The sequence below is a fragment of the Cuculus canorus genome, chromosome 1 (genome assembly GCF_017976375.1).
Source record: "Cuculus canorus isolate bCucCan1 chromosome 1, bCucCan1.pri, whole genome shotgun sequence".
NCBI lineage: Eukaryota > Metazoa > Chordata > Aves > Cuculiformes > Cuculidae > Cuculus > Cuculus canorus.
Window position 1 is genome coordinate 128702293 of NC_071401.1, and position 15851 is coordinate 128718143.

The window sequence follows — 15851 nt, forward strand, 5'->3', positions numbered from 1 at the left end:
TGGGATTGAGGGCACCCTCAGCAAGTTTGCTGATGATGCCGAGCTGTGTGGCATGTTTATCATGCTGAAGGGAAGGGATTATCATGCTGAAAGGAAGAGGGACCCTGACAGGCTTGAGAGATAGGCCTGTGAAAACCTCATGAATTCAACAAGGCCAAGTGCAAGGTCCTGCACCTGGGTCAGGGAAATCTCAAGCACAAATAATGGGTGGGCAAAGAATAGATTGAAAGCAACCCTGAAGAGAAGGACTTGGAGGTGCTGGTAGATGAGAAGCTTAGCAGGAGCTGGAAATGTGTGCTGCAGCCTAGAAAGCCAACTGTGTCCTGGGCTGCATCAAAAGAAGCGTGACCAGCAGGGCAAGGGAGGTGATTCTGACCCTCCATTCCACTCTCATGAGACCTCATCTGGGATCCTGTATCCAGTTCTGGAGTCCTCAGCACAGGGAGGACATTGCTGTAACATGACTTGTTACAGCAAGTCCAGAGAAGGGTCGTGAAGATAAGCAGAGTGCTGGAGCACCTCCCATACAAGGAAAGGCTGAGAGGGTTGGGCTTATTTGGCCTAGAGAAGAGAAGGCTCTCGTGAGACCTTATAGGAGACTTCCAGTACTTAAAGAGAGCCTATAGGGAAGATGGGGAGGGGTTTTTCATCAGTGTAGTATAGTGACAGGACAAAAGGTAACAGTTTTAAAATGAAAGAGGGGAGATTTAGGTTAGATATTAGGAAAACTTCTTTACCCAGAGAAAGTGAGTAGTGTGTGAAGCACTGGAACAGGCTGCCCCAGGGAAGTGGTGAAGTCTCCATCCCTGGAAGTGTTAAAAAAACATGTAGATGTGGCACTTCAGGACACAGTTTAGCAGGCACGGTGGTGTTGGGTCGATGATTGGACTGGATGATCTTAGAGGTCTTTTCCAACCTTAATGATTCTATGAAATGGGTTTCTGCCCATCTGGAGGCCTGAGCACTCAAGCCAGAGGAGGTCATGCAGGAGCTGGTGCAGCTACAAAACACATGTGCCCATGGAAGTGTTCACTCAGCCCAAATCTGCTTCTGTTTTGAGCGTCTGTGCCCAGTGGTACCACCCCATGCACCTGTTCCCTCTTCCCTCGCTGCCTGCCCACAGGTGAAGAGCAGACAGGGCAGTGGGACAGCTCTACCGAAGCAAGGAGGAGCCTCCTGCCTGTTAAGTGAAACTTGCTCTTAAAACAACAACAACAACAAGCAAGCAATGTTGGCCAGCCAGGAGCTTGCATGTGCTCTGCCGAGCCTTAGCGTGAAACGACGTGTAAAAGTATTAGCACGGAACAGGGCAGAGTTCAGCGTTGAGGTCAGTTCTCTGCTTTTAATTAAGGCAAGCAGGAGTCAGGAAAGACAATATCCCAGTATTGAGTGGGTAGTGCCTGTCATGTTAGATGCAATGTCTGCATTCAATTAAAGGAGGCAAATTAGCCTTTAGTGCCAGAAGAAAAACCAAAACGAGAGCCAGTTCGATGGACCAAAATTAAATGTGAGACAGGAAAAATTTATCATCCCCACAAAAACATTTGGAATACACACTGGAAAAAAAACTTCAAGAAATCCACGGAAATGCTTTGAAGGGGAGTGACTCACAATTACTTTGAAGACTAAGTTTTGTTTTTACTTTCTGCTTTTGAAAAGGTTTTAAGATTCATAAACTGTATTTCACTCTAAGCTGGGGGGGGAGCTGGTGTGACTTTCTTCTTGCTCCCTCAAATCATAGAATTACAGAATCGTTTGAGTTAGAAGGCATGTTAAAGATCATCCAGTTCCAACTCCCCTGCCATAGGCAGGGACACCTCTCACCACATCAGGCTGCTCAAGGCCCCATCCAACCTGGCCTTAAACACGTCTAGGGATGGGGCAACACCTCCAAGGATGAGGCAAATGCTGCCAGGCAAACTGCATATGCTCTGCTTACTACTGGGTCCTTGAAAATGATGCTCAGGATCCCATCCTGGGCAGTGTTTTGTAACCCCAGCAGTGTGAAAAGCAAGCAGGCAGCTACAGCCTTCTCTTCTTCTGCTTGGACAGATCATAGGACTAAGCATAGAAAAACAAGCAGATAAATCCACATGGATATGTACACCAGGGTCTCTCATATAGTAAAAAGGAGCAGGGAAACCTGCAAAACACTAATTATCAGCATTAAGCAGCCTGCTTGCCCCACCACTATCAATGATTTTCAAAAGAAATGGTTGAAAAGTACTCAAGCAAAACAAGCTGAAAACCACTATGGGAACAAATTCACTGTTAATACTACACATCTGAATTTACAGTTCATTCATGAGGATTTGGTACGGACATTATCAAGAATCTCAGCTCAAAAGTAAGTCAGCTAATTACATTCTGGCCTCAGGGTCCCTCTTTCTAGCAGCCCAGGGATGGGTGAAAGTTGGCTCCCACAGCTATTGCAATGTTGCCTATTTTGCTGTAGTATTTCCCAAGAGGGATGAGCTGTCAGCCTTGTTTTGCAGACGCTGAGATAAAAATATACATAAGCCCAAAAATCTAGTACTTGCTTTTTTTTCCTGGCAAGGAAAACAAGTGGAGGCAGCTGTAATTATAAAAGGGGTACTGAGATCTTCTAGGTATATATAAAGTATATGTTACACATATATATACAAATATATTAAAAACCCACAAATGTGTAAAAGATACATCAGATCACTGAAACGGCTCTGTCTGGAAGGAGCAGACATGGAAATCCTTAAATATAAAACTAACATTGCAGTTGCAATGCAGCAGTAACAGGTAGAGGGGTAGATTCCTACTCTTGATGCTGCATGTGAAATTCAACTCCTTTTCAGGACTTTTAGACTTAAAACTAGCAAAGCACCTTTGGGATGAAGGGAGGGATATTCACATATAATACGACCCTTGCTTGCAGTGCATTTTTCTTTTAGTCCAAGCCCTCTTAGCTCCACAGGTGCTTTGTCTCTTGCCTTTCACGGTTATGCAAAGAAATAGGTTTTATTACCAACATAAAACTAACTCAAGGAAAGGAACAGCTGGGGCATGAGGATTACGTCTCTTGCCTGTCTTTTTGCTCCTCTCATTTTGGAGCCCACTAAGGCTGAAAGATGATTCAAAGGTCAAACAAGAAGAGAAAAAAAACCAACGTAATAGAAGGAGCCAAATTTCCTAAAGCAGCAGCAAACCCAGCTCTCTATCTCGCATCCATTCCCATGCCCCCTATGCTGACAGACAGATATATGCTGTCTCAAAAGTCTCGGTAAAAGCAAGAGCCACTCTTCCTTGCCTTGGTGCCATTCGCCAAATAACTTTCCCTCAGATTCTGGCTTTACAACAAGTCCATACCTCTGTCTAATTTTTGACTCCTAGGATTTTTTTTGTCTCTTTTAAGGAGACAGAGGGATGCCAGTGAAGGAAACAACTGATATCCCTTCTGCCCTTACTTCAAAATTTGAAGGAATACCTCTTCTCTGTTAAATTACTCAACTTTAACTGATGTGCCTTGTGCTACTCTTCCTACCTGCCTCACCACCATTCTGGCTTCTCTTTCTGGGAGGGAGTATTTACTGCCCTTCCCTCCCCAGTACGTCAGCTCCTGTGCCTGTCTCCCTCTGAGACAAGCACCTTCCTTCCACCCTGCTCCTCACATGAGCAAACTCCAGAGCCTGGCTGCCCTGGGGAGGGACAGTTGGACCTCCGTCCTCAACCACCACCTGAGGTTGAGCAGGCTGCTGAGAAGCTTCTCAGAAGCAGCTACTGTCAGCCCTCAGAGAACAGCCCAGCACTGGATGCATTGCCTCATGGGTGGTCAAAACCAACAGGGACAAGGCAGGGGACCAGGGGACTTTTGGAGAGGTGGACACAATGCAGAGACAGTGTGGATAGGACATGTAGGCATCACACTGGAAGGACAGGAGAGAGAGGTACATTCTTTTGTAAAAAATTAGCCTTCATTATTAGTGCTGCTGGTGGAACAACTTTTTATTAGAAGCATCTGAAAGTGGTTTCCTTCCATCAAGTAATTCATCCCTAACAGCTGTGCTTCAGAAAAACAGCCCATGTTAAGACATCCGTGCAGTAATGCTGCAGCCACAGGGTTTCTCAAAACATTTGCAGGACAGAAAGAAGAAAGTGGTGTTGAGGGAGGAATCATTCTGTCTCCAGCAAAAAACATGCCTGAAATATGTAAAGTTAGGAAAAATAAACCAGTGGATGTGTTGGGTTTTTTTTAAGCATTTATTGCCTCATGAGATGTTTTACTAAAGAAATAATTTACAACCTCCCCCTCCATCCACAGCAGGGTCCGTTTTCTGATCTTTTCTTCCTCGGCTTTTCAGCATTGGGCTTAGTTGTCTAAAATCTGGATGCTTATCTGCAGGACTCACCTGCTGCTTCCTTCCCACCTGAAGTCAAATCGGTGTGTCAGCAACACCACGCTCATTTCTATACAACTAAATGAGATTTCACAGTGAGGACAATGGCAGCCTCCATTAAGGAATGAGCCACAAAAGCACACTACATGCCTTGGAGTCCAAGGTCTGGTTTTCATTAAGCGCTGCACGTAATAAGAGCCAGGGGAGGTGCAAGACAGGAAAGAGGCCATACACAGCACAGCTCACAGACTTTTATAACATTTTCCGTGAGCATCAGCGGGTGCATGGGAGGGCAAAAGGGCTCGCAGCACACAGCAGCATCTCAGCTGATCCTGATTCATTGCCCCTATCATTATTTCCTCCTCCAGCTCACCTGCTGCCCTCCACCTGGCCCTAAGCCCTGGAAAATGACTCCTCTTGCCAGCATGATAGTACCTCCCTGCTGAAAACCGCAGTCAGGGCAGTGCACAAGAGGGATTACCCCCACCAGAAAGCCCTTACAGTCTCACAAAGCAGCCCGGAGTCACCGTATTTTCTGCCCCATCAAGCTATGCTGCCGATTTCCGTACTGCTGCTCTGGTCTTCAGGACAAAGGCCGTGCAGCTGGCTTGTTGCGAACCATATCAAAGAAGGCCTGAGCAGAAATCAGCTTATCTCACCACTTCATCATCACTGGCTCCCTCAGCCACGAAGCGCTGCCTTTCGGCACTCCCCCACCTGCTGGTACCTTTGTCAGGCAAGGGAGGGGAAGCAACAGCATGGAGGGTTCTCTGGCTTCACTTTGGAAGAGACTCTGTTCCAATGGTGTTTTCTCCTCCCACTTTAAAAACCAGGAGGCAGGGAGAAATGGAACATGTCTCCGAGGTCACAAAATCAGCAAAAGGCTTACACTGGCCACAGTCTCTGCAAGGCTTTATCCAGTGCTGGACCTGGTTAGCCCTGGCATCTTCCTTTCTCTGATGCGTAGACATTGAGTCTCCTTTTCCCTTTTCTTTTCCCATCCTTTTGTTCCCAGTGCCCAGGCTATGAGCACATCATTCTGCCATCTCAGGCTCTACGCTAGACTGATGCCCAGCCTTGGCTCCCACCGCTGTCCTCTTACCTGGCCTCACCCTATCCGTACCTTGCTGTTCGTTGCACCATGTATCCTCACCCGTGGCAGTGGAGTTGGAGCAGACGATTTTTAATATCTTTTCTGACCCAAACCATTCTACGATTCTGGTTTTCAGCAAGTGACATTAGGCAGAAAGCAGCTGTGTAAAACACTTAGCACCCACCTAGCACAAAGAGCAGGTGGATTTCACGCATCATGATAGAGTGCTGAAGTTACTTAAGAAACCAGTTGAGAAACCATCTTTTTTGTTTGTTTTAAAAGGGGACAAACCTGGGAAAAAGCTTAGAGGTGATCGGCTATGAGCATGAAGGCATGTTGTCTCCTACTTCAGCATATCCCTTCTCCCCCCAAATCTGTACTGAGATGTGAGGGAGGAACCAGGGGTGTTTGTGTCCTGTTTTCCCACGCTGGTTCTCCTCTCCCTGCTACAGTACTCAGGGTGTAGGGGGGATGGTAGGAGAGGCCTCTTGAGTTGTCTCCTCTGCTCCCTCAACTGGTCTTGTCTGGCCCCACTAGGAATTGGGCCCCTTAATGATTATTTCATTCCTAGCACAGACAGGGTGCAGGAAACACAGGACTCCTCTGCTTTTCTGCCAGACTCCTCTGGCTTTTCACCCTGAACCGCCAAACCTGTTCCTTTTCTCCACCTTTAACAGGTTACATCTCCTGCGGTCCCTGCAATGCCAACCAGGCACATTGTTGTTTTGGCAATGCTGAGGAACAATTGCTGTGTTCCTGAGCAACTTCAGGAACCTGTAACGTTATCCTCTTTTTTTATCATCCCATGCTTCCAGGACTCCTCCTACCATACGCTCTGCATCCTTTATTCATTTTTTATTAAGCTTTACTTTCCTCATTCCCCTCCAGGCACATCTGTAGAGCGGAATGATGAGTCTGGAGCACAAACTCTACACCCTTCCTCATCGCACCTTTTGTTTCTCCTCAGAGTAATTCCAGCCACACTGGCCCTCTCTGCCCATTTCTGATACATATCATTTTCCTGCTACTCTTTCCCTGCCCAGGGATCTGGCCCAGGAAAGTAGGGGCAGCTCTTACAGCACAAGTCACAGGTGAAGGCTTCTGGGCTTTCCTCCTGGGACAGCCAGGATGCCTCACCACACGTTCCTGGAACCCCAGAGGCCATTGGAGCAGCACACAACATCCTTTTTGCTCCTCAGACCCAAACAACATTCTTTATACATCCTAAGAGAAGCAAACTTCATAGTTTTTGCATAGTCTTCTCCTTACAGTCACGAAAAAAAAAAGTATCTTGCTGTTAAAGCAAAGCTGTGGTAAGATCACTGCTGTGCCACACCAAGCCAGGTAACCCTAGCATCAGACCTTTCCTATTATGCAATTTCTTCATGCAACAAAGCATGCAAGAAGGAGAGGGCCAGCAGCTCCCAGTCTTTCCTATAAAGATGGAGTTTGCTTCTAGCTTCCATCATAGATCTTGTGGTGAACAGCTTATTTACCCAGACACACCATTTCTACAGGAGAAATGAGGGTTTTTTTGTTGTCATTGTTTTACTTTTTCAAGTCACTAAGCCCAGCAATGTATATCTTGCATTTCCAACCTTCTGCACGAGGAAAACGAGTGCAGGAATAGCTGCCACTCACAGGAGGTTTGATACAGGGCAAAATTTTCCCTTGTCAGGTTCTTGCTTTTCAGTAGGCAGTTCTACAAAACATGCCTTGATTCCCATGCAGACTTAACTCATCTAGGTACAAATTTTCTGCCGTGAAAACAGGTTAAACACGTTCAGCATTTCCCCTCCAGGAACAAGCCTGTGATTCTGCATTCTAACCTTCTTAGGGAAGTGCTGCCAATACTGGCAGATCAAACAAAAGAAATCTCATATTTTATTCTCTTAATGAAGCATTCTACTCCATACTAAAACAAAGACGCAGTGTGTTATCCCTCCTCTAGTATATAATGGATGGCAGGATTCCAGTGCTCACAGTCACCTCTGCTCGCGTGCACATGTGCAAGGAAAGACAGAATCAGGCAAAGGAAATAAATTCTTTTCAGACTTACAAATGGTCTTTTCTCAGGCAGGCAGGGAATATTTTCTTAAATGATGGGAAACACTCCAGTGTCCCTTTACTATGCCTGTTGCCCCTTAGTGCCTGGCAAACACAATCTTGGTAGCTCTGCCATCTCTGAAGGCTTTCATTAACTGACACAGATAAGAAGCATGGTGGAGCTACAGCTGAAATACAACTTCTTTCTGTTTCCTGAGCTACACTCTCCCTCTAAAGAGTATTGTTTTTCTTTTGAGATTTACCTCAAGCAGCTCATTGATAGAGCTGATCCTGCTCTTTGTGGAGTCTGGCCATACGGCCTCTCTGGTATGCACTTCGAAGAACTGCATTTGAGATGCACCCTGATGCTTAACAGCTGCATCTGGAAAAGACCAAGATCCAGGCAATCCAAACCACCATGAATGATACACACAAACTTATACCATGGAAGAATCGTGTAGACTCTGTAGAGAGGTAGCCAACATCATTTTAAGAGGGAAAAAACAGAGATGGTAAACCTTCTGCAGCCCAGCAGCAATTCACAACTTGCATTTTTGAAGAGAAACCCAGCATCTAGCGCTCCAAAGCAATGGCTCATTTTCCAAGGTAGAATAAAATATAGCACGTTGAAATAAAATAGGCATGAAACACCAGCTGAGAACAAGCAGTACTTATTTTTACATTTTGTGAGACTGATAAATGCAGGTCCTGTTTTTCTGATATGGACAGCAATACTGGGGCTTGTCCATGCCTCCATGTAGAAAAACTGGAGATAGAAAAGAATCTTAGTATAGCCAGATCCACGCTAACACAAAGCTGCATTTTTAAAACAACGTGTGGATGCAAGTGGAGCAGGAATTCCTGTGCTGAGCTTATAAATTCAGAGCTGCTTCCTATCCAATTCATGCTTCCAGCAATAGGCTTGGCAGGGGGAGAATTTTAAAGTTTAGTTAAACACTTAAACTTTCTGCAAACATTCTGATGCAGACTTAAAAGATCAGCAGCCTCCAAAATCATCATTAGGCATCTCTCTAGTCCAAAAAGGATTTGTTTGGTAAAATTGTCTGGTTTGTATTAGTCTGTAAAACAATCTAAGCAATCGATAATGGAGACTTTCAGCTTTAAAAATTTATCCACTTGCACTGCAGAATCATGGAAGCAACAGAACTGCTTGAAGTGTACTATGTGTTTCAGGCAGACGCATCAGTGTCTGCCAGATCTGCCTATAGCATCAGAAAGCTAAGCGCATTCTGGCTTTACGGATAGCACATGGACTTGTACCTTTAATTACTTTTCCTTCAGATGCTGAAATAAAAGGACAAATACTCCTTTTTCACTCTTAATTTTATTATAAAAATCAAAATTTCATTTGTTACAACTCAGTTTATAGTAATAATTGGAAAGGACTTTTGTACAAGGTTTATATACACCTTACAAGTAAAGCACTTTATTTTACAAAAAAAAAGTTAGTGAATGAGTGAATAGGGCTGACCAAATGTTGGTCATTATAATATAAATACATCCTTGCAAAGCACCATCGTACCAAAGTTGATGAACAAGAGACACCAGCTGGCTTTAAGACAATGACAAACAGTGATTAAAGCTTACAAAAAAAGAACAAACAAAACAGGAAAAAAAAAACCCCAAAAACAAGATTAACAATCTGAAAGCAGCACCAGATCCTTCACTTGCAGACAAGGTTGGTTCAACTTAAGGCTGGTGGTATCCTCTTTACAAAAAGATACTTTCATTTTCCCCTGGTGACTCTTAACTGACTGTCTTAAGGCTACAGCCATTTTAATCAGGACTTCAAAGCCACCCCTTGTTCTTTGAAAAGAGGGGAACAAGACTGCTCTCCAAAAAGTTTCCTCACACTGTGTACTAGGAAGACAATCCCTGGATCAAATCGCACATGGCCAGTTTACTTACCCTGCCCAGTTTTGGAGTGGATCACCAAGTCCCTATAAATGCTACCGTGGAATCGTCAGTGACCTGCCCTTTTAAAAGATGGAAAGGAAATAAAAATGCCCCCTTTTGGATCACTGCAGTACTTTACCACTTTTAGGGAAAAAGACCGTAATGTTTTGTGCCCATTTTCAAGCTATTAGGTAATTTCGATTATTTTCAACGTGTATCTATCACCTGCCAATTAAACTAAACGTTAATTTTCAAACAACAACTCCACTACAATGCAATTAAAAAATTCCCATGGCTAAGAAAGCAACTTCTGAGTAACAACGTTCAAATTATTTTTGCATGCAATGAACCAGAAATAGGAAGTATCCGCCTACATGAACAGCACATATTCAAAAGCAGATGCTGTCTGTAACAATACTGTGTGACAAAAACACTAGAGACATCAGGAAAAAGTGATTGATTACTTCTTAACCAGGGAGTTCCGCAGCTCAAACAGTTCCCCCAGGAATGGAGGTGATCAGTTAATTCAAGATCTGCCAAGCAATAAGGAATGGAAATACTGAATATTCAAGACAGTGGCGTTCTCTCCATGAGGCTTAACTACTCTAAAGTAAAACAAATGAATCCACATTTAAGACTGCCAATTGAGCCACATCTAGAGAATGGGCTATGATAAGCAGAGAAGCAACGCACAACTTGAGACCAGAATACCAAAGCCTATAAATCCCTATTTAGCAATAAATAGGGATTTTCTGCACAAACCTTCACTCGCAGTGGATTGTAGTAACTCCCATGCCAAGCAGTTTGGGTGCAATTTTCTTCATAATTATGACAGGACTACAACAGATTGATTTTTATGTGCCTACAGGAAACAAGAGAGTTTTACTGATCTGCAAAATGGAGTCCAAAACAAATGTGCTTCCTCTCCTGTTTGGAATGACAGAGCATTAACTACTCAGGTTTAAAGCAGCAAGTGTTCTGTCGTTTGTCCTATAACCTGGCCAAAAGAAGTCCAGCTTATGTGAGACAGCAGGACAACTGAATGCGAATGTGTACGCATGAGAGAAGAAATTATCATCTTTGGATAAATTCACATTATCAAAGATACACATACCTGCATACATATACCTGTACATATACGAGGAGGAAAATGTTACGGCAGTAATCTGGAATTCACATTACTGAAAGTTATAACTCGCAGCAAATAAATCGTTTGCTATCAACTGGCTCATTTGCATATTTTGCATTACTGTAAATATTTCATCTAATGTATATGCACAGGTTGCATGAATTTATATTCATGGAAACCCCTCTTTATTTCAAATGCAAATGTTACGTGTATGTTCCATTTATCCTATCTAAGTTCATTTCAGATACATATCTTGGTATCTAAAAGCAACGGAGAAATGAGGAGTATTCCTTAGGAAGGTATAAAATGCACTCAGTGTATACACGCCAGGTATAATTTTAAAAGGCAAGATTAGGTCTCATTAATGTTGCCATTTAAACATGCTAAGCTCCTGCTGAACATGCAAATGCTGAAATGTCCTCTTTATCTTTTTTTTTTTTTTTTTTTTTTTAACTACAAAGGATCGTTCCTTTCCTGACAGAGCATGCTGGCTATTTCCCATCACCAGACAATAAGCAAAACACACTCAGGTGTCTACATAAAGTAAAAAGTGCACAATGAGTATCTGTGCTAATGCCTCACTGTGTAGGTACCTGATGCTGCAAGATAAGGACATTTGTGCTCAGCGCAAAGAGTATGAGCAGTTTCATAGACATCAATGAGACCACCACATGTTAATGTCTGAAATCCACTTCAGCGATCTCCTGGATTGACATGTGTCTCTCAACATCACGGTCAATTTGAGAACTGTGAGAAAGCAGGATCCTCACTGAGGAAAGGAGAGAATATGAATCATGACTGGCTCAGTGGCAGAGAGGAGAGAAATTGTCCAGTCTCAGTGCTCAATCCATATATGGTTAATCCACTGGGAATGTGTCGGTGGTACATATAAGTGGCATCAATGCTTTTGTAATTTGGAGATCTGCCCAAGAGGAGCTTCACAGATAATCAGCTCTTTCAAAATTTTACTCTAGATTTACTAGGAAAATACTTGTACTTGCAAAGGCGGATCACAGTTTCCCACTAAATAAATTCTTCGGTTAGTCCAAACAAAAAACAGTCTTCTCCCTATGCTGGTCATCTTCAGTGAAAAAAGTCTGTCTACTTTCCCTTTCTTCATGTGAGCCTCCCAGGGCAGATAATTTAAAATATCTGATACACAGACTGAAACGTTTGTATAAAAAAGGCTTCATCCTACATTAAATGTTCACCCCAACGACTTCAATTGGGTTATGCATGGACAAACTGGCACAGAACGCAGGGAGCATGGTCCATATGCAAAGAACATTTTTCTTCTGAAGAACCCTTGCTGTAATTAACACACTTACGATATCACCTGCAGGAAGTCCCCTCCAAGAGGAACTCATTGTCAGTGAGGCAGTAACCCACGCCAGAAAGAGGATACCACTCCTTAAGCTCAACCACCTTAGAGTTTTTCAAACAGAAATTGGCACACTGAAAAAAGTATTTTGCAAGAAGAGACCATTGCCATCGCAGTACAAGCACTTGGACTGAGATACAACAATGCAATATTCTTCTGAGTTCATTAGTGCAAGTTTCCACATGTGAACCCCACACGGAATGCTGCACATGAAAAAATGTAAACAACAGAGAAGTTTCTTTTCTCATCGGCGTGCCAGCCTCAACACCCTCTGCCCCGACACACCCACCCTCCCCCCTTCATATAAATGGTTCGAGTTCCCTTATAGTTCACAATATCCTCCTCAACATCCATCCTGCTGGAGAACACAAACACAAGCTTTTTCACCAGCAAGGAAGAGTCAGAAGAACAGCTACCATGATTCCTAGACACCTAGAATGAAGCTGGGCCAAAAAAACCCCTTAGTATGCCAGATCCAGAGATCAAATGCAACAGCCTGGAGACGACCGAGGCTTTTTAAAGTCTCCCCAGGTATCTTGGAATACTAGAAAGATCCTTTATTACAGTTGGAATCACAAATACCATGGTTTTCCTCGGAGCTGAAACCAAGTGAGGCTCCGGTACTCCAGATGAGCGGCAGCACTAGCAAGAATTACCTGTCATTAATTCTGTCAACAGAGTGACTTAGAGCCCATGCCACGTTTTCAGATCATTCCTCTTTTAGTTGAAACTGGCTGGGGAAACAAGCAACAGAGAACAGTAAAACCCAAAGGGCACCTCTAAAGAGTTGTTACACCCAAACTATGCCCAATGGATAGGAGTGAGAAGCTCCTCAGAACCTTTGTTTTGAAACAGAAGACTCAGAGGCCAGCCTTGGAAGGCATCAAGCACCTTCAATGTGGATTTGATGTCAACAGAAGGTGCAAATGCATAATGCCATCTAAGATCAGGTATACTGTGAGCTCCAGTACAGTGAAAGCAAATTCAAAACACTGCACTGGAGTCAAAAAAGAAGTTAATAATATCCTAGGTTGCCCCTCAACCTATACAAATAATGTTTCCACTTGATTATATATTCTCCCTGTCAAAATCATCTTGGTGAGCATGAAGGGAGAAGGGGCTAAATATGATAATATACAAAAATAGAGATGCGAATATAAAATGGTTTGGTTAAGAATATCTTAAAATTTGACATTCACAGCGGTTAATACTAAAGTATTAAACTCACACCATGCAACAGAGGAGGTATGTCAAAATCATACTGAGAAAAACTGTCTTTACCTAACACAAAGAAATCATGAGCAGTTAATACAGCACGGGAACCCCTTCCAACGATCAAAACATCTATTTTTTTATGGACAGTTGCTCCACTGAAAGTTAAATGCTTCCTTACTAGGAAAAAATAATATATATATTCTTCTATATATATGATTTGTATACTGTGTAATCAATATACACTGAAAGTACTGCAAGGATATATTATTCATTTACAGTAAAACTAACAATCCATGGTTAAATTTATAGTTTATAAATATGCTGTCTATATTATATGTGGTATAAAAATATTTGACATTTTGTGGGCACTAGGTCAAAATAAGGTTTTCCTTTTTTAAGGGACTAAAAATCATTCAGGTATATGCATATTACCCTTGTCAATTACGTGAAAATCGTACTGACCTGGTACAAAACAATCCTACTGTGTTGGCAAAACGAAGAAAGTGATGTATAGCATGATACTCACTGTATGACAAGGCTAATCAGGAAAAAAAAAAAGAATTTACAGCAGCCCAGTTCTAGCAGTACTTTAAATGAGGATATCATGATTTAAGGTGAGACGGGCAGGAAGAAATTATTCAGAAGAGCTGGGAAAAACTAAACAGGAGAAAAAAAGTGAGATTCAAAACACACCCAACAAAAATCACTGAAATTCCAGAAGCAAGGAGAGTGCTCTAAACACTCTATTTTGGTAAATGCATTAAGGAAAACCAGAGGTGTAATAATTTTAAAAAGTGTGTGATTATTTTTCTGGATTCACTGCTATGATTGCTGTATTCGTGTAGAAAACAAAGCCCTTTGTGTAAGGTTAATATCTGTCCTGACTGCGTTTTCAAGTTTAGCACTAGTTGCTGGCCCTCCGTAGTTAACATAGAGGCTATTTGGCTACTTCCATATATCTATGGTATGCTGCTCTAAGACAGACTTCTTTATTATTAGTTACTTTAAACATTTTTGGTATTGACAAGCCCCACATCTCACCTCGCTGAACAAGTAACACAACCCGGTCCTTCCATTTACTTATGTGCTCAGTCACTTCAATGGATTAAGGCATGTTTTTGTGTTCCATTTGCAAAAATAAAAACTTTTTGTACAAATGTCTGGGTTCTTTTATACAAAAATTTTTCTTCTTATGGCACAAGCAGCAGTTGCTGTTTAAGAAAATATATAAATATCCTTTTTTTTTCCTTCTGTACAAATATCTTCAGTATTCCTCCACCCCATTTAATAATATTTAGCCATTTAACTGTACACTGTCCTACCTCGTCGAGAGCTCCCTCCCCCCTCCCCAGCAGAACATTTTGTATTTACACTTTCACGGCGGAGGCAGATAACGGGGCGGGGGGGGCTACCCCTCATGAGGAGTCCGTGCAGGGGGACGGCGGTGGCGGGTAGAGATGGTGAGAGTAGCTCCGCTCTGTGTACGGGGAAGGCGGGCAGCTTTCATAGTTCTCCTCCGCTGACAGGTACTGGCTGCGTGGAGTGGGTGGAGGAGGGACGGGCTCTGAATCATAGTTCAAGTCACTGGTATAGCCCTTGGCTGTTGCTGCTGTGACCCTTCGGCTGGGGGCATAGTCACTGTCACAGACATCCGTGCTGCAGGGCGTTGTAGGAGGTGCAAAATGCCGGTAGCTGTAAGGCCTGTAGCTGCAGCGCGGAGATTTATGGGGAAACCGTCAGCATATAGAAAGATTGTGCACTTTGGGCGATGTGCCCAGGAACAAGCGAGTGGTAGATAAGCCAAGGTGGAAACAGAGAGCAGCCTCTCTGCAGTGAATACGCAGCATCACATTCTCTTCTGTCTGACACTGCATCACGCTCTCCTCCCTCTGACACTGTAAACTCACTAATACCCCTACAGAAGGCCCACTTATGCACTACAGTGTCAAGTTATGGCAGCTAGCAAAAGGGATACTAATTATTAATTATCTATTGACAAAAGGCTCCCTAATCCTTAGCTGAGGTAGAAAAGTTGTCCTAAGACAGTGCGACTGGTAGGGCACAGGGGGGAAGGAATAGCTGTTTTGCCATTAAATGGAAAAGATATTCCGTTTCCATCATCCAATTTACAGATACTAACTTCCACTTCCAGACAGGGAGACTGAAAATCACTTGGCACATTCACAGCACTCAGGAGAATCACCTGCCAGAGCAGTAACTGGAATGGAATTCCCAAAGGCTGCTACCACAAAATATCTTTTATAAATGAGCCTAAAATACTTGAAAGAAAACAAATTAGAAAGGGATGACTTGTTGCTACAACTACCAGCATCAAAATCAGTTGTTGGAGATGTAGTTTTTCTATGTTTCAGTTAGAACTTTAGGAAAGACTAAAACATCAGAAGCAGTAAGGCCAGGATTTATTTTTGGATGGGGGAGCATTCAGAAAATCTTCAACCCTACGCTATATCCCTAATGCCATTTATAATGCTAAAAGTCACATCAGCTAACCAGCAATCAGCACGATTCATGCCAGTGCCAAAAATTTGGTTTATGTCATTAGAAGATTACTCATCACTTTAAAAGATTTTTCATATGGCTGCAAGGGGACCATTATAAACATCTGGTCTGACCTTCTGCTCAACAGAGGCCATATTTACTGCTAATAGAGAAGAGATGTCTTTTAAGCCCCAGAGACCTCAT

General features: G+C 43.0%; 1 protein-coding gene across 2 annotated transcripts in view; it reads right to left on the reverse strand.

Moving 5' to 3' along the window:
* LRP6 (LDL receptor related protein 6) overlaps nt 1–15851 on the reverse strand; it is a 145735-nt gene that overhangs the window by 5022 nt on the left and 124862 nt on the right. The window contains exon 23 of one of the 2 annotated variants that reach the window (XM_054071784.1): nt 8860–14855. The exons of the other annotated variant lie outside the window; for it this stretch is intronic. Within the exon in view, the coding sequence (XP_053927759.1) occupies nt 14564–14855 (292 nt within the window). The 3' untranslated portion in view covers nt 8860–14563. Of the gene's footprint in view, nt 1–8859; nt 14856–15851 lie in introns of those variants that run through there. 2 annotated transcript variants of the gene reach the window in all.